This window comes from Physeter macrocephalus, chromosome 14 (assembly GCF_002837175.3).
Source record: "Physeter macrocephalus isolate SW-GA chromosome 14, ASM283717v5, whole genome shotgun sequence".
Classification (NCBI taxonomy): domain Eukaryota; kingdom Metazoa; phylum Chordata; class Mammalia; order Artiodactyla; family Physeteridae; genus Physeter; species Physeter macrocephalus.
This window is the reverse complement of record NC_041227.1, coordinates 88,832,594-88,852,044: the sequence shown is the minus strand read 5'-3', so window position 1 is coordinate 88,852,044 and position 19,451 is coordinate 88,832,594. Positions and strand designations below refer to the sequence as shown.

Sequence of the window (19,451 nt, the reverse complement as noted above, 5' to 3'; positions counted from 1 at the left end):
AAAAATGAATCCTTTTGAGGCTTTTAACTTATTTTCATTGAACCCTGAATATAGAGAAAGAGATGCAAAATAGATGGCCTTTATTGTTTAGTATATTTTATGGTAGCTTAACGTTCAGGCAAAAATTATTGAATTGATATATAATCATCTTCGGGGTGATCCTTATGCTTCCTACTATAACTGATCTTTCCCGCTTTGTTTCTGATTAGCTTCCAGGAAGCTCGGGATGAGCTAGTTGAATTCCAGGAAGGAAGCAGAGAATTAGAAGCAGAGTTGGAGGCACAGTTAGTACAGGCTGAACAAAGAAATAGAGACTTGCAAGCTGATAACCAAAGACTGAAGTATGAAGTGGAAGCATTAAAGGTAATTGTGGCAATAAAAGCTGGTGTCTCATTTGCTGGGTTTTATTAAAATGAGAAATACATTTTTTTTTTTTTTTTGTGGTATGCGGGCCTCCCTCTGCTGTGGCCTCTCCCGTTGCGGAGCACAGGCTCCGGACGCGCAGGCTCAGCGGCCATGGCCCACGGGCCCAGCCGCTCCGCGGCACGTGGGATCCTCCCAGACCGGGGCGCGAACCCGGTTCCCCTGCATCGGCAGGCGGACGCGCAACCACCGCGCCACCAGGGAAGCCCCGAGAAATACATTCTTTTAGGTGGAGCTTAAGAGCAGCAGGCAACATAAAAATGTAAAAAGGCCTAAAGTGAATTTTTGACAAAAACTGTTTGCTTTCATGGAACCAAGGGAAAGGTGGTTTAGAGTTCAGGAGTTCACTTGGAAACTGTAGCTGTCAGTTTTTTAGCTATAATGTTCCTAGCTATAATATTACGTTGTAGTTCCTATAATTTTCAAAAGCTGCCTGATTATTTGTCTTGACAGAGGTACCTCATTGTGTGGCACTTTAAAATTATATTTGTATGAAATACACATTTATTTCATTATGGTTCGTAGTCCCTTTAGTTTTGGAGTTTAGTTTTTAAAAATTCCCTTCTAACAAGGAATTTTCAGGAGTGAAAGATTAACCCCTTTTTGCTGCTCTTCCTCACATGCCTAAGCCAGATGCTTGGGGTGTTCCTGTGTCTGGGCAGTGGGGTAGATTTGGGGAAGGTGAGGTATAGGGAATCTGAACTCTTGTCGGTCAACATCTTTGTGCTTACCCTGGGCTGCATTCAGCCTAAGAACCCGGAGGTTCCCCCACCAAGATGAGGTTTTTAAGGCAACGGTTTCACTATTTTACCTCTTTTCAAAGAGAACATTATTAGATTTCTTTGAGAGGAGAATGATTGACTAATTTTATATGAAATATAAAATTATAATACACTTGGAATGAATTATTGTTTTTAAATAGTGTAAAAAGGAGAGACGGGTACCATCAACTCAGATTGTGGGTGAATTTCTTGGATCCCACCTGCCCCCATCCCACCCCTTACTTGGGTTACATCCTTCATTAAAGAAAACTATATGTTAATGACACATGCTTTCCTTCCTGTACCCACACCTTCAGGAGAAACTGGAGCATCAGTATGCACAGAGCTACAAGCAGGTCTCAGTATTAGAAGATGATTTAAGTCAGACTCGGGCCATTAAGGAGCAGCTACACAAGTATGTGAGAGAGCTGGAGCAGGCCAACGATGACCTGGAGCGAGCAAAAAGGCAAGTGAGCGACGTGCATTTTGTTAGAATGACCAAAGCTGGCGGTCAGCGATTGAAGTTTGGTTTTAGGCTCAACCTGTCACCTAGATCTTAGTTCCAGAACATTTCCTTTTGGTATTTCATGTCACCTGTAACTCGTCACATTGAAACTTAGCAAAATTCCTTATCTCCCCAGATAGTGCCCTTCCAGGCTTTTCTTTCTGTTTTTCCTTTTTCCTTCTTCTTTCAGGTACCATTCTTGATCCTGTTGGTTTTTCTTTAAAACATGTCTCATTCATTCCTCCATCTTCCCTGTATGTTCTCAGTACTACCACACTTCTTGAAGGTCCTCACATCTTATACCTGAATCCTGCAGTTAATTCCTAGCTGATCTGTCTTTAAATTTTCACTGCTTTTTATTCTCTTCTGTTTTAATACTGACCAATGAATTGTCTCAAAATAATGCTTTTATTATGATTTTGCTGAACAGCCTATAGTGGCTTGCCATTACTTTGCCAAGATTGCATATATCTATAATTAGTTGTTTCTTAACCATTCCAAACTTAATTCCTATTACTTTACAATTATTGTCTGATATTCCTTTCCGTAGTATCTGGGTGACACTTAAATGCTTGGCATGATGCTAGAGTTGAGGATACAAAGATAAGCTAGCCACTGCCCTCGGGTGTGACAGATAGGGACAATCCACGTGAGTATGAGGCATGTACAGCCTGCTCCAGGGCATAGAGAAGGGCACAGCTAAAGTACTCTGTGGTAACTGGGGAAGCCGAGTCTGCAAGGAGGAGTAGATGTTAACCGGTGAAGAGAGAGATGCGAAGGCAGAGAGGCAGGAAAGTGTGTGAGGTATTAATATTTCACTTTGACTGAAGTGTGTAAAGACTGTATGGCTGAACAAGATGAGACTGGAAGATGTTTGGAGCCAGGTTGTGGAGAACCTTGTGCTCGGCTGTGTTTGCAAGTCATTCTGTAGGCAAAGAGGTGCTCCTTAAGAATTTTTAAACAAAGGAGTATTATCAAATTCTGCTTTGGGAAGATAATACTGAGGAATTGAAAGTAGGGAGGAGGAGATGCGAAGACCATTGAGGAGTTATCCAGGTGATGGATGAAGAATTAAGCCAAGGGCAGAAGATTGGAGGAGAGCAAATGGAATTGAGAGGCATTTTGACAGTTGACAGGAGGTGGTGAAATTGGACATGGCATTGAGCAGTGGTCCCCAGCCTTTTTGGCACCAGGGACCGGTTCCGTGGGAGACAGTTTTTCCACAGACAGGGACTGGGGTGGGTGGGGGTGGAGTGGGGGGGGCTCAGGCGGTAATGCGAGCGATGGGGAGCGGTAGATGGAGCTTCGCTCGCTGTCCCGCCGCTCACCGCCTGCCGGGGACCCCTGGCACTGAGGGTTCTAACTTGAGGTGAGGAAATTTTATTTCTGTAGCACAGAGTGTGTAGAGGGCACATAGCAGGTACCTGTCAGTGTTTGCTGAATAAATAAGATGAGAAATGCAGGAAGAAGAAAAGCTTGGTAGGAAGAAAGTAAGTAGAGTGGGACCTGGGACCGCGCTTTAAACTAATTCTTAGTTAATTCTTAACATACTCTAAAACTATTGAAAAGTTTTCTTCCTGAAAATATGTAAACTTCATTGATTCATGTTTAAAGTCCAATGGGGAGATATAAATTGTATGATAAGTAGGCTTCCTTTAAGAAACTTGAAGGAATTTAGATGGGAATTTAGGAGAAAAGAATACATCGAATGGCCCCAAATGATAGTAGAGACACTAAATGCACCAGAGGTCAGAAGGGGGTGAGATCATTCTCTTTTAACTGGGCCAGGCTTTCTAGGTCAGGAAATGGCATGAGATAAACTGACAGTTTCCTTTTGTAGTAGCTATTTGCATGTTATTTATTTAATTCATGGACTCTAATTTTTTTTTTTTTTTTTTTTTTTTTTTTTTAGGGCAACAATAGTTTCGCTGGAAGACTTTGAACAAAGGCTAAATCAAGCCATTGAACGAAATGCATTTTTAGAAAGTGAACTTGATGAAAAGGAATCTTTGTTGGTCTCTGTACAGAGGTTAAAGGATGAAGCAAGAGGTAAAATTTATACTTTAAGAATATTTATTACCTTACTGTCCCTGAGCCAGAGTGCTAAGCTAGCTTTAGGATCAACTTTTTAAAGCTACACATTTATATGCTTTTGTCAAACACTATGCTAAGTACTTTAAATCTGTTTATTCAATATCTACATCATGAACTCTAGGAGGTAGGTATTATTATCCCCATTTTACAGGTCAGAAAACTGAGGCACAGAGAGTTTGAGTTATCAGTAGGGATTCAAACCCTGGTCTGTTTCCCAAAGCCTTAACCACGACCACTGTGCATATATACGGCTTGGTTTATTAGGATTTTTTCCTTTTTGCTTGTCCTAAATAATTTTGTCATGCACATATTAGCATTACATATGTGTACATATTGCTGTATACATATTATACATATAGAGAATATATACTTTCTTTTAAAATTCTCCTTCCCTCCCTCTTTTTTTCTTTCATGCATGTTAGAATGTAGAATATTGTAAAGAAGAAACTAAAAGTCTCTGTCAATCCCTTTATCTTGAGAGAACCCACCAAGAGTTTGGTGTGTTTCTTTCCACTCTTCCCTGTGACTATACGTAAACATACCTGTATATTTTTATCCTTTATATAATTGGAACCACGTTATATATGCATGTATATATTTTTCTATCCTTTAATATAGTGAATGTAATCCATGCCATTAAAAAAAATCTTTTGAAACAGGTTTTTAAAAATGTATAATATTCTATTATATATGATTTTTTTTGATGGATCCTTTATTGGTGGTTAATTTTTTGCTGTAAATAGTGCTGTAAATAGTGTCCTTGTACATAATATTGGGGAGTATCTTTGATTTCCTTAGATTCTTAGAAGTGGCAAAGGATATAAATATCTTTAATGGTTGTAATGGATGCTGCTAAATTACTTTTTAGAAAGTTGGTAACTTTACACTCTGGCGGTGACTGAGTGTCCTTCTCATAATGTTTACTAGTATTGTGAATAATAAAAACATTTTAATATTATTATTTTTTAAAAATTATTTATTTATCTATTTATTTTTGGCTGCGCTGGGTCTTTGTTGCTGCATGTGGGCTCCCTCCAATTGCGACAAGCGGGGGCCACTCTCCGTTGCGGCACAAGGGCTTCTCACTGCGGTGGCCTCTCTCGCGGCGGAGCACGGGCTCTAGGCATGCGGGCCTCAGCAGTTGTGGGTGACGGGCTCTAGAGTGCAGGCTCAGTAGTTGCGGCGCACGGGCCTACCTGCTCCGTGGCATGTGGGATCTTCCCGGACCTGGGCCCGAACCCGTGTCCCCAGCACCGTCAGGTGGACTCCCAACCACTGCGCCACCAGGGAAGTCCCTAAAATTGTTTAAAAATCTGTTTGAAAGTTGAAAATTGATATCACATTGTTTTTAATTTGTAGCTCTTTGGTTACTACTTGTGAAAACTTTTTGCTAATGTTTATTGGCTCTTCTAAAAATTGTTTTTTCATGACTTTTCCTTTTTTGGGGGAGGGTTTATTCATCTGAAGAACTCCTCATAATTTATGTAATGTTTAAAATATTAACTCTATCCTATTTATTTTTAAGTTTACAATTCTGGTTTAAAAAAAAAAACACGTGGGCTTCCCTGGTGGCGCAGTGGTTGAGAGTCCGCCTGCCGATGCAGGGGGCACGGCTTCGTGCCCCAGTCTGGGAAGATCCCACATGCCACGGAGCGGCTGGGCCCGTGAGCCATGGCTGCTGGGCCTGCGCATCTGGAGCCTGTGCTCCGCAACGGGAGAGGCCACAACAGTGAGAGGCCCGCGTACCGCAAAACAAACAAACAAACAAACAAAAAAAACCACGTAACGTAAAATTTACCATCTTACCCATTTCTAAGGGTACAGTTCAGTAACGTTAAACTATGTTCACATTGTTTCTAAGGGTACAGTTCAGTAATGTTAAACTATGTTCACATTGTTTTGTAGATCTCTAGAACTTTTTCATGTTGCAGAATTGAAGCTCTTTGCCTATTGAACAAAAAATTCCCATTTTTCCCTTCCCCAGCCCCTGGCAACTGCAGTTTTACTTTCTCTCTCTTTTTTTAAAAATAAATTTATTTTTTTATTTTTATTTTTGGCAGCCTTGGATCTTCGTTGCTGCACGCGGGCTTTCTCTAGTTGTGGCGAGTGGGGGCTACTCTTCCATGCAGTGCGCGGGCTTCTCATTGTGGTGGCTTCTCGTTGCGGAGCATGGGCTCTAGGTGCGCGGGCTTCAGTAGTTGTGGTGTGCAGGCTCAGTAGTTGTGGCTCACGGGCTCTAGAGCGCAGGCTCAGTAGTTGTGGCACATGGGCTTAGTTGCTCCGTGGCATGTGGGATCTTCCTGGGCCAGGTCTTGAACCCGTGTCCCCTGCATTGGCAGGCAGATTCTTAACCACTGTGCCACCAGGGAAGCCCTGCAGTTCTACTTAACTGTTGTTAGGTATGACTACAGTAGTCCCCCCTTATCTGAGATTTAGCTTTCCGTGGTTTCAGTAACCCATGGTCAGTTGCAGTCTGAAAATATTAAGTGGAGAATTCCAGAAATCAACAATTCATAAGTTTTAAATTATGTGCTGTTCTGAGTAGCAGGATGAAATTTTGCACCATCACGCTCAGTGGATGTAAATCATCCTCTGAAGGTCTTAGAAGATATGTTCCTCAGATAAGGGAGGGACTACTGCACTCTAGATACCTCATACAAGTGAAATCATACAGTATTTATCTCTTTGTGACTGGCTTATTTCACTTATCACGTGTCCATAATGAACATGGGTGTGCAAATATCTCGGTGTCCTACTTTGAATTCTTTTTCATATATACCCAGGAGTATGGTAACTTTGTATCTTTTTTTTTAATGTAAGCAAGTATTCTGTAGGTCAGTTGTATAACTGGAAAAGAAAACATTAATTTTGGGTTAAAAATTCAATATTTCAAAACAAGAAAACAATTTGCAACTATTTTGACTACTTCCTTTCTAAAACAAAGTATTTCATAGGATAGTTAGTAAAAAAAAAAAATTCCCATTTTTCCCTTCCCCAGCCCCTGGCAACTGCAGTTTTACTTTCTCTCTCTTTTTTTAAAAATAAATTTATTTTTTTATTTTTATTTTTGGCAGCCTTGGATCTTCGTTGCTGCACGCGGGCTTTCTCTAGTTGTGGCGAGTGGGGGCTACTCTTCCATGCAGTGCGCGGGCTTCTCATTGTGGTGGCTTCTCGTTGCGGAGCATGGGCTCTAGGTGCGCGGGCTTCAGTAGTTGTGGTGTGCAGGCTCAGTAGTTGTGGCTCACGGGCTCTAGAGCGCAGGCTCAGTAGTTGTGGCACATGGGCTTAGTTGCTCCGTGGCATGTGGGATCTTCCTGGGCCAGGTCTTGAACCCGTGTCCCCTGCATTGGCAGGCAGATTCTTAACCACTGTGCCACCAGGGAAGCCCTGCAGTTCTACTTAACTGTTGTTAGGTATGACTACAGTAGTCCCCCCTTATCTGAGATTTAGCTTTCCGTGGTTTCAGTAACCCATGGTCAGTTGCAGTCTGAAAATATTAAGTGGAGAATTCCAGAAATCAACAATTCATAAGTTTTAAATTATGTGCTGTTCTGAGTAGCAGGATGAAATTTTGCACCATCACGCTCAGTGGATGTAAATCATCCTCTGAAGGTCTTAGAAGATATGTTCCTCAGATAAGGGAGGGACTACTGCACTCTAGATACCTCATACAAGTGAAATCATACAGTATTTATCTCTTTGTGACTGGCTTATTTCACTTATCACGTGTCCATAATGAACATGGGTGTGCAAATATCTCGGTGTCCTACTTTGAATTCTTTTTCATATATGCCCAGGAGTATGGTAACTTTGTATCTTTTTTTTTAATGTAAGCAAGTATTCTGTAGGTCAGTTGTATAACTGGAAAAGAAAACATTAATTTTGGGTTAAAAATTCAATATTTCAAAACAAGAAAACAATTTGCAACTATTTTGACTACTTCCTTTCTAAAACAAAGTATTTCATAGGATAGTTAGTAAAAAAAAAAAAAAAAAAAAAAAGCCAACCCATTTAAAATGACAAAAATGCACTTCATTGATTTTGTAATAATCCCCAGACTACATCATCTTTTCAAAATAAATGCAAATGAGTTGGTAAAGAATATTTATTTTTGTGTCATATATGTTCACTGTGAGTTCTGCTTTGGACTCTGCCCTATTTTTTCATATAGGCATAAATAATTGTTCTGTTAAGTTTATAGCATTTTTAAAGTCTAAATGATCATGTAGACAGTAGGGTTGTTATCATTTTTATTCCCCTGGAAATAAAAATTGTTAAATAGGAAATTCATTTTTGAGAAGTAGTAATTTAGGAAGAGTGTCTTTATGCCATTTCAGATGCGACTTTGCTTGATGTATTTGCTTCCTCTAGTGAATATTACTACTTTTGCAACATTTTACAGATTTAAGACAAGAACTAGCTGTTCGGGAGAGACAGCAGGAAGTAACTAGAAAGTCGGCTCCCAGTTCTCCAACTCTAGACTGTGAAAAGATGGATTCTGCTGTCCAAGCATCACTTTCTTTGCCAGCTACTCCTGTTGGCAAAGGCACAGAGAACAGTTTTCCTTCACCAAAAGGTTTGTAGTGTCTTTTCTTTTTGAACCTGTGGTTGATTATCCACTTAAGAGGCTTTGCTGGTGAAGCAGGTGTTGCTAAGATCTAAGTGATCATTTTAATTTTTTTTTTGGCCATGCTGTGTGGCATGTGGGATCTTAGTTCCCCAACCAGGGATCGAACCCATGCCCCCTGCATTGGAAGCACGGAGTCTTAACCACTGGACCACCAGGGAAGTCCCTAAGCAATCATTTCAGTTTAAAAGTTGGTTAAATCTAGCACTGTGTGAAGCAGAAGGCATTGTTCTCCTAGGCCAACTCATTAGTAGGAAACAGTGAGATGAGGGCTACATTTAAGACAAGAGTAGCTTAATAAATTGAAATTTTAATAAAAGTTTTTAAGGGAAGTTTATTTTTTGACTATAGCAGTAATACATGTTAATGTAGAAAAATTTAAAAACGAGAAAAAATAAAATCCATCTGCAATCTTAGTGCTCAAAGTCAACTCTTGTTAACACTTTGAATTATTTTCTATTGTGTGTGCTTTTTTGTGTCACCTTGTTACACACAAGTTTTGGGATCGTATTTTTTAAAAAAATGTTTTATTTGAGTATAGTTGCTTTATGGTGTTGTGTTTGAGATTGTATTTAAGTGCAGTTTTATTTCTTTGGCCACTTGACATATCATGGGAGACTAGAAGGCTTTATACACAGAAAGTACAGAGACTCACTGAGTTACCATTCAGACTTGTCTAAGATTGGCTTGGGTGGACATGTCCATTCTATAACATGCCTCAGTAGCTGCCATTTTCATAGGTGATGTTCAGAGTAACTGATGAATAGTACAGAAAGAATATGCCTTTTGCCATCAGTCAGGGTGTTTTTTTTAAATCCAGGTAAGCAGAAAAACGATTTAGTAGCCACTAGATGGAACGTTGAGAATGGAACCCTGAAGCTCTCAATTGAGATTTATTTAGTTTTTGCAGCTTGGAGATCATATTTCAGCTACTTCCACACCCCCCCATAGTTTCTTCTCCCCCAGTGGAAGCTGTCTTTCTTCACACTTTTTAAAAAAAAATATAGAACTTTATCTTTCAGAGTGATACGAGAAGGTTTCTGTCTGGGCGGTTAGTGCACTCCATATTTGTGCTGCCCACTACAGTAGCTACTCCAATATGACTATTTAAATTTTAAATTTTTATTAATTTAAATGAGTTAAAATTTATAATTGAGTTTCTAATTGCGTTGGCCTCATTGCAAGTGCTCAGGAGCCCTTGAATAGATAATTCACCCTATCTTCGTCTTTTTATGAGGTGAGGTAAGGTATGTGAAAATTCTCTATAGTTACGTTATTGATTGTACTGGTATGTGCTGACTCTGCTGCTGAGAATACAGAGCAGGAAGTATATAGATTACAGCAGTCATCAGAAGCTCTCGTTTTTCGGAATGGCTGCTTGTGTATTCGAGGACCTTAGAATTACTAGCATTTGAGAATTAACAAAGCTTTGCTTTTATGTTACTAATTAGAATTATGCAGATAAATTCTGAAAATTCTTTAGTTGAGCACTAATCAGAGTAGTCTGGAGCCTCCAGGGGGTGTTAGCAGGACCTAGAGCTTGCTCTGGCCCAGTTACGGTAATGTCAACCCTAAGGCGGCAGTATGTGTCCAGACAGACACAGTTTTCGATTGGAACTGATAGCATGAGCTTTCATTGACCTAAAAGCTGCCGTTTCATGACAAGAAAGTCTGCACAGACACAGTGAGAAGCCAGAGGTTAGAGAAATCAGTGGCAAGATTGAAGAGCTGATCTCTACGAAGTGGTCTGCAAGATTGAAGAGCTGATCTCTACGAAGTGGTCTAGCTCTAATTGTGTTTTATTGATAAAATGCAGTTTCCAAAAAGCACTCAAGACAACTTACCATCAAAGTACAGATTTAATAATACCTAAGATATAAAATTCGAGGGGAATAGGGAAAAACAAGATCCAGAAATTTCTGCCAAGAGAAGTATAGCAGTTTATTTGTATCACATTGAGCACCTGTTATGTCATGTATTACTCAGGATGGGGGGAGGATAGTGGTCTAATAAGACTAAGTTGCTACCTTCAATGCGATTGTATTCTAGAGGACAAGGGTAGCAGCAGCAGCAACAAAAGCATTTTACCTGCTGATTACAACTCTGTAGAAAGCAGATAAAAATAATAGTAACATTTATTGAGCACTTACTATGTGCTCTGCATTTAAAAAATTTATTAATGAATTTTGGGACTTCCCTGGCAGTCCAGTGGTTAGGACTCTGCACTTCCACTGCAGGGGCCGTGGGTTCAATCCCTGGTCAGGGAATTAAGACCCTGCCTGCTGCGAGGCATGGCCAAAAAACAAAATTTATTAATGAATTTAAACTTAACAACTTTATGATTTAAGTGCTATTATTAGCCCCTTTCACATTTGGTTACTTAAGGTCACACAGTTAACGGCAGAGATGGATGTGTATCTAGCAGTTTAGCTCCAGAGCTCTTAACCGCCATGCTTTAATATCTCAACAATTAATTGAAGAAATGTGCATGACTGAAAACCTTTGGGCGTGAAAGAAGATGTGAAAAAATATCATGTTAAATACCATGATTCAGAACAGGAAGACTTAATTTAGTTGCAATATCCGTTTTCCCCAAATCAATCAATAGTTTAAATTTCTAATAAAAATCCTAATAGGATTTTTAAAGTTGTGAAGTTGATTTTAAAGTTACTCTGGGGATGGGCTTCCCTGGTGGCACAGTGGTTGAGAGTCCGCCTGCCGATGCAGGGGACACGTATTCGTGCCCTATTATTAGCCCCTTTCACATTTGGTTACTTAAGGTCACACAGTTAACGGCAGAGATGGATGTGTATCTAGCAGTTTAGCTCCAGAGCTCTTAACCGCCATGCTTTAATATCTCAACAATTAATTGAAGAAATGTGCATGACTGAAAACCTTTGGGCGTGAAAGAAGATGTGAAAAAATATCATGTTAAATACCATGATTCAGAATAGGAAGACTTAATTTAGTTGCAATATCCGTTTTCCCCAAATCAATCAGTAGTTTAAATTTCTAATAAAAATCCTAATAGGATTTTTAAAGTTGTGAAGTTGATTTTAAAGTTACTCTGGGGATGGGCTTGCGCTCCGCAGCGGGAGAGGCCACAGTAGTGAGAGGCCCGCGTACCACAAAAAAAAAAAAAAAAAAAAAAAAAAGTTACTCTGGGGCTCCCCTGGTGGTGCAGTGGTTAAGAATCCGCCTGCCAACACAGGGGACACGGGTTCGAGCCCTGGTCCGGGAAGATCCCACATGATGCGGGGCAACTAAGCCCGTGCGCCAGAACGACTGAGCCTGCGCTCTAGAGCCCACGAGCCACAACTACTGAGCCCATGTGCCTAGAGCCCGTGCTCCACAACAAGAGAAGCCACCGCAATGAGAAGCCTGCGCACCGCAACGAAGAGTAGCCCCCGCTCCCCACAACCAGAGAAAAGCCCACGCGCAGCAGTGAAGATCCAATGCAGCCAAATATAAAATAAAAATTAAAAAGAAAACTTTATTTTTAAATTTTTATTTATTTATTTATTTTTTTTGTGGTATGCGGGCCTCCCTCTGCTGCGGCCTCTCCCGTTGCGGAGCACAGGCTCCGGACGCGCAGGCCCAGCGGCCATGGCCCACGGGCCCAGCCGTTCCGCGGCACGTGGGATTCTCCCAGACCGGGGCGTGAACCCGGTTCCCCTGCATCGGCAGGCGGACGCGCAACCACCGCGCCACCAGGGAAGCCCAGAAAACTTTATTTTTAATAAAGTTACTCTGGAAGAGTAAATGTGCAAGAATAGTCAATAAAAGTTTGAAATAGGAGGTTAGTAATAAGAAGAGACTTTGCCCTTTAGGAAATATATTTTAACACTATAATAACTAAAGCAGCATATTTCTGGTAGAATAGACAAATAATTTAATGGAACTTGAAATGTATAGAGAATTCACTGTGTGGTTTTAGTGCCATTTCAGATGAGATAAGTCTTTTTCACTAAATGGTATTACGACAATTAGATATCCATTTGGAGGGGAAAAATTTAGATATTTTGATGAGTTTACTAATCTAAGTGGTAAAAAGTTTTTTAGAAAAACATTAGGAGAAAATGTGGGGAACAGTTTTGTTTTGTTTTTTTTAATTTATTTGTTTATTTATTTATGGCTGTGTTGGGTCTTCGTTTCTGTGCGAGGGCTTTCTGTAGTTGCGGCAAGCGGGGGCCACTCTTCATTGTGGTGCGCAGGCCTCTCACTATCGCGGCCTCTCTTGTTCCGGAGCACAGGCTCCAGACACGCAGGCTCAGTAATTGTGACTCACGGGCCTAGTTGCTCCACAGCATGTGGGATCTTCCCAGACCAGGGCTCGAACCCGTGTCCCCTGCATTGGCAGGCAGATTCTCAACCACTGCGCCACCAGGGAAGCCCCTGGGGAACAGTTTTATTATGTTGCAGTGAGGCAGCCCAAGGCTCCCCCCCAAACCACAAAGTTTAAGGGATAAATGTCACACTGGGGAAGTACAACGTATATAAGAGAAAAGGTGAATATCTATAGTGTATAGTGCCCTTGCAAATTGATTAAAGACAACCCAGTAGAAAAAAGTGCAGAGTTTAAACAGATGACTTCCAGAAAAAAAGATTCAAATGACTCTTTGATTAGGCAAACAAAAATTAAAACAAAGTGACTATCAAATTGGCAGGAAAAAAAGATGTCTAATGCTATTGAGGGCATTACCATTCAGACTGCTGATATTGACACAACCTAGAGAACATTTTGGCAGGATATTAAGGTGAAAATATGGGCATATCCTCTGACTCAGCAGTTCTACTTTTAGGAAGCTCTCCTCCAGAAATGCTTGTCTAGATGTTTTAAGGGTATATGTCCTTTTAGCATTGTTTATAATGATGAAAAATTGGATATAATCTAAACATCTAATGGAGATATTTGTGGTATCTCCACTTCATACTTTATCCACAGTTTGGAATACTATATTGATTTTTCATTGAGCGTATACTGCTTTGTAATATCAAAACCCAAATGTAAAGGGAACTGCAAGAGTCATCACTCACCTTTTATCTTTCTCTAGCTATACCAAACGGTTTTGGTACCAGTCCACTGACTCCTTCAGCTAGGATATCAGCACTAAACATCGTGGGGGACCTCTTACGGAAAGTAGGGGTAAGCCTTTAATTATTTATCACTAGTTGTTTCAGCTGCCAAGGTAATGAATTATTTCTTAATTTGTAGTGAGGGAAGAAAAAAGGATACCTTCCTGTGGTAAAGTCTGTAATTAAGCTGAGATGCAAGAGCATCCAGTGACCAGCTGAGACTGTGAACACCTCCAGGGCTCAGCCTTGCCAGTGCCTCTGCAGAAGGTCCCTGCGCTTAGCTCCCAAGTTCCCACTGGGCCTTCTTCATGTTCCCCCTGGCTGTTTCTAAAACATCGTGATTCCTCCTACTTCCTCTAAGGCTGTGTGTCTTATACCGCCCTCTGATCCTTTTCTTTGCTCTGCCTGCTGTCCTCCTGGTCATCCCCGGGCTTTTTCTTCATAGGACTTTCGCATTGGCTCGTGACACGAATTTCTGCTCTTAGTCATACACGTCTTACTGCTGCTTGGCCCCCTCAACTCCAGTGCTGTCTCCGTGGCTCTAACCTTGCATTCCAGAACATTTCGGCTTTTGGAATATTAAACTTGGTTTTGTGCTTATTCAGTTTTTTACTCTGTGTAATACCTACTCTTTGACCTTATCGAGAGCAGTACTCTTGTTTTGATTTTTCGGTTATCTCTTGCTTTCACTTTGTTCCTACTCATCTGTGATCCACGATCGCTTACTTTGCCACTGTTGACTCATGGGCTCTTTGGCCATGGAGGAGACCTGCAGCCTGGATCAGTCAAGGAACTGGATTTCTTTCCTTTATCCAGATCACAGGAAACAGTTATATGACCTTGTGGATTTTTAAGCCACTGTAAAGTTAGCATTTCTAGCATTAGTCAGTTTTCTTTCCTGTTTCTCTCAGTGACTTTTATTTCTCTTCTCAATAATCTACCCCCGAAACTTCCCACTATTCACCGCCCCTTCACTTATTTTTTTGTGTGTGTGACTCTTTCTGAAAAAAGCAGAAATTGTATTATACTTTACATAAAGAAGAAATGGGAGGCCAAGATAGGAGGTCCTATTGTTACCTTTTCTGGCTCATAAAATTATTGTTTGACCGTGAGATTAATTCTAAATCTGCATTTTAAAGTTACTATAAAAAGTAATGTGCACAAATCATTCATACAGTACATAGAGTAATCTTCCCTTACTCCTAACATAATTTCTTTAACCTAGCTGTCTTAAGAGTTGCGTTGTATTAGTTTAACCTATTTGTTGTAACCTATAACTTGAAGTAATGTGCTTGCTTTTCAGTATCTTAACAATTTAAGCAAAAAGGTGAGGAATTTAATTTACATCCTCCTAATTTTTTATTTTTTGTTCTTCTGTTGGTTATTTTTATAACTTTAAATAACATGCTTAAACCTATGTTTCTGAATTTATTAGACTGTATCTCAGCTCCCTGTTGTGTGTGTGTGTCTCTGTCCCTTCTTGAGCTCTCCATTGGTTGGTTCTGAAAATTAGTCAATAGCACCTAAAATATTATGCCTACATGTGTATTATTTACTGAATAATCATAGAGGAGGAGCTGGGTTCTAGGGCTGTTTTACTTGTGCTGCTCAACAGGTGTTTCAAGCATTTTGTTCTTTACCTATTATCTACTCAAAACCATGTTAGGTTTTTTCATATTTGTATCACAGTTGACATGGACATGTATGTCTTTTTCTTAACATTTTTTTAATTGGCCATCTTTTTTATTTTCACTGCAAAACAATTTTTACAAGATCACAATAAAATAAATAAAAAGAAAAAAGCTTCTAAAATCCTGTCATTTCAACGAATTCAACCATTTTTATTTTTTAAAATTACATTCAGCCTTTGTATGCATATATAATTTGTGTATCATTGGATATTTTTGTTATCATGGGTCTTAGCATTTCTGATTACCTTTGTTTTCTTGTGGAGGGAAGAAACATACACTTTCTTTGCTATATCTTGTATCTTCCGGCTTCTTATTTACTGAGTGCTCTGATATGCTTCTAGGGCTGCTGCACTGCTGTCAGCCTTGAATTTCTCTTCATTATACTCTTGGGTTAGTTCTGCCTGTTCCTGGACCCCATGTTGTCATCTTTGTTCCCTGTTTTGCTTTAGTACCTTAAGTAATTTATTTAGAAATGGTGCACGGAAGTTGAACTTAGAGTCCTTGCATTGTTTACACATTCAGCTGACAGTTTGTCTTTTAAGGTGTCGTTAGAGTTTTTGGTCTGCTGTTATCCTCCAGCCCCTGCTTACTTTTATGAATATTTCATTTTCTACTTCTTCACACTGCTTTGTCCACTGACTTCACCTGGAAGCCCCATTCCCGCTCTTGCATCCTCTTCAGTGAGAAATCAAGGCCATCTATTTAAACTTTGTTTTCCTCTCTTAACCTTATTTTAGTACTCTCCTATTATTACCTCTGTGGCTGTTCTTCCGTTTTATCTCAGTGGTAAAAGTATCACATTCCTCTCATGGCTAATTTTGTCCCTCTGTGCTTTGGATCTCGTTCCTTCCAGCCTTCTCATCTTTATGTCTCCTGTATCTTCAGACTTCTACTATATGTTTTAATATTTATATGCAGTATTTATGTATAATGTATTATATATGTATACTTTATGTCTACTATTTATACTTTATATCTAATATTTATGTATTACATATTATACACTTTTTAAACCTTAAAAGCAAAAATAAAAGCAGCTATTCTTTCCTTTTACCCTACGTCTCTCTTTAGCTGTCATTCTGTTTCTCTTTTCCCTTCCCAGCCAAGTTTTTGAAAGCATGTCTCCATTTACTGTTAGCATTTTGATGGCCTACACACTCCCCAGATAGCCTAGTCTGGGCTCTGTTTCCTGCTCACTCCACTCAAATTGCTCACTGATGATCTCAGTGCTGTCAAATCCAGGAGATGCTGTTGTGTCCTAATTTTACTTGAAACATTCAACACTGACTTATTTTTTGTGAAATGGCCTTCTTTGCTCTGCGTTCCTGATGCTGTGTCGCTGTGTCACGTCTGCTTGCCTTCCTGCCCGTTCCTGCTTGTCATCTTGTTGGGTCTTCAGCTGCCCACCTTTCGGTGTTGATTTTGCTCAGAGTTCTGTCCTTACCTTTCTGATCTTCTTCACAACCACACGTTCACCTCCTGCGTGGTGTGGATATGGTCTAAATCTTGATTTCTGGGCCACTGTTTTTGAGTGCCAGACCCAGTGCTTGCATTAGGCTGCCTCACCGACACCTCAGACACAAGTTGTACCTGTTATATGATAGATTCTCAGCAAATATCAGAACAAATAAATGAGTGTCTTGAATATAGGAAATTAATGGCTCTCAATTTTTATTGTGTATGTGCCTGTTTAATAAGATGCTGAAAAAATGCTTATTCAGAGCTTGTCCTACAAGGTCACTACCTCTCTTCCTTCTTTTGTTGTTATTTTACTAGGTCATGATACTTTTGTTTTAAGAAAGGAGAAGAGAAAGAAGTTTCAGTCTGTTTTTGTTGCTCTGTCTTAATAGCTGTTGTTGAAATTATGGGGGGAGGGTTCTCAGAGTGGAATATGTTATCTGTGGATTTAATTTTTTTTAAATAAATTTTTTTATTTTATGTATTTAATTTTGGCTGCGTTGGGCCTTCGTTGCTGTGTGCGGGCTTTCTCTAGTTGCGGTGACGGGGGCTACTCTTCGTTGCGGTGCGCGGGCTTCTCATTGTGGTGCGTGGGCTTCTCATTGCGGTGGCTTCTCTTTTTGTGGAGCACAGGCTCTAGGCACATGGGCTTCAGTAGTTGTGGCTCGTGGGCTCAGTAGTTGTGGTGCACGGGCTTAGTTGCTCCTCGGCATGTGGGATCTTCCCTGACTAGGGCTCAAACCCACGTCCCCTGCATTGGCAGGCAGATTCTTAACCACTGCGCCACCAGGGAAGTCCCTGTGGGTTTAATTTATCTATGTTTTCCACATTCCTTAGTGTCATGGATAATAGGATTGGTCTATTTTTTGTCTTTTTTTTTTTTCGGGGAGAGGGGTTTGATTTGGTAAAGTGTTTTCGGGAAAGGGGGAGTTGGTGATATTTGTGAGCGATGGAAATTGGTGAGAAACTTCTGTTCTCTTCATGTCATCTGTTGGTTTGTAGAGCCTGGCACTGACCAGGTGTTGTGACAGGTGCTAAGCAGGCACTCAGTTTAGAGGTAAATGCTAACGGGCTGGTGTCATTTTCAGGTGAATTATTTAATTATAGACGAAGGGTATTAGACGTTTACAGTGTGCTCTCAGAAGTAGAATAGCATTTAACTTCATGTGAGGTGTTGTAAATGAACTTATCCATTCTGAAACAGTAGAAACGACTAACCTGAAGCCCTAAAGAAAGAACTGGCTGCTTTAAAAAAATTTTCAAGTGATGTTTTTGCATTCTTTAAAATGCTTGCTCCCAAAACACACACATGCACACACCCAACTAGCCAACTAACAGTCCACAACTTAGAAAGAAACAGTGGATAGAGCCAAGAGACCTGGGATCCATCTCTGTATACTGTGCCACATTTTTCTTAGTTGTAAGGTGAGGATTATATCTGTATCCCTCGGTAACACTGAGAGAAGTATATATTCTGAGTTCATTAGAAAGGGAGTCAGCATAAATATTCCCTCTTTCTATTAGAAAGGTGATTGATATGGCTTAAACAGCCATCATTATCAACTGAGAGAGTAAGATTTGAGTCTTGAAATAGAAATGGTTTGAAATGCAAATTTTTATGTGCAGCTACTGTTTTGACAACCAACTCATTCCTTCTTCCTTTTGTAGGCTTTAGAATCCAAATTAGCAGCTTGCAGGAATTTTGCAAAGGACCAAGCATCACGAAAATCCTATATTTCAGGGAATGTTAACTGTGGGGTGATGAATAGCAACGGCACGAAGTTCTCTCGATCAGGGCACACGTCTTTCTTCGACAAAGGGTAAGTCTTGGAAATTCTAAACGTTAATTTTTTGGGTAGCGAAGTTGCCCATAATTAATTGAGCTTGTTGAACTTTGAAAAGATAAACTCAGTTTGATAAACCTACCTGAAGCGTTATCATTGAGATCTGAGGGGACATGAAGTCTGTTGTCTTCTAGTCCCCATGGAGTCTGTTGCCCTGGGAACCCTGACTCTGAAACTTCTGTCCTGGGAAGCAGACTCTTGAAAGGCATCTGTGTTCGGCTCTGGGGATTAAAGGTGACTAGGGTGCGGTCCTCGTGCTCAGGGCGCTTGCAGGCTGGTAGACTTTCTCGGCAAATATTTGTTAAGAGTAGAAGAGAACGTGATGATCGTGTATGTGTGAGCTCTTCAACGAACCTTCTGTCTGAAGATTTTAGAAAAATACAAAACCACTGGATCAAGTACAGTTTAGGAGATACAAGTTTTGTATGATGTGAAGATGTTTTTTGGGGAATTAAGAATTCAAAAAAATTGTTGTACGATTAAAGCAGTGGTACATCCTTAATACAAAAAATATGTCAGTTGGTACAGAGTATATAAAGTAAAAAGTGTTTTCCATTTTCACACTGTTTTTGCATCCTTATAGTTATTCCTAGTATGTAAAATCGTATTTTTATGCATCTGCTGTATACTTTTAAAAACTTATGGGATACTTTATTTTAATTAATTAATTAATTTTTGGCTGTGTTGGGTCTTCGTTGCTGCGCGTGGGCTTGCTCTAGCTGCGGCGAGCGGGGGCTACTCTTGGTTGCGGTGCGCGGGCTTCTCACTGCGGTGGCTTCTCTTGTTGCGGAGCACAAGCTCTAGGCATGCGGGCTCCAGTAGTTGTGTCTCGCGGGCTCTAGAGCGCAGGCTCAGTAGTTGTGGCGCATGGGCTTAGTTGCTCCGCGGCACGTGGGATCTTCCCGGACCAGGGCTCGAACCCGTGTCCCCTGCATTGGCAGGCGGATTCTTAACCACTGCGCCACCGGGGAC

At 40.4% G+C, this 19,451-nt stretch overlaps 1 protein-coding gene across 3 annotated transcripts in view; it reads left to right on the top strand.

Moving 5' to 3' along the window:
* NDEL1 (nudE neurodevelopment protein 1 like 1) overlaps positions 1-19,451 on the top strand; it is a 69,849-nt gene that overhangs the window by 35,889 nt on the left and 14,509 nt on the right. The window contains exons 3-8 of one of the 3 annotated variants that reach the window (XM_055089862.1): positions 210-363; positions 1,502-1,650; positions 3,602-3,738; positions 8,186-8,359; positions 13,465-13,556; positions 18,304-18,455. In XM_055089862.1, coding sequence (XP_054945837.1) covers positions 210-363; positions 1,502-1,650; positions 3,602-3,738; positions 8,186-8,359; positions 13,465-13,556; positions 18,304-18,455 — 858 coding nt within the window. Of the gene's footprint in view, positions 1-209; positions 364-1,501; positions 1,651-3,601; positions 3,739-8,185; positions 8,360-13,464; positions 13,557-18,303; positions 19,003-19,451 lie in introns of those variants that run through there. The other 2 variants (XM_055089860.1, XM_055089861.1) reach the window with 2 other exon arrangements.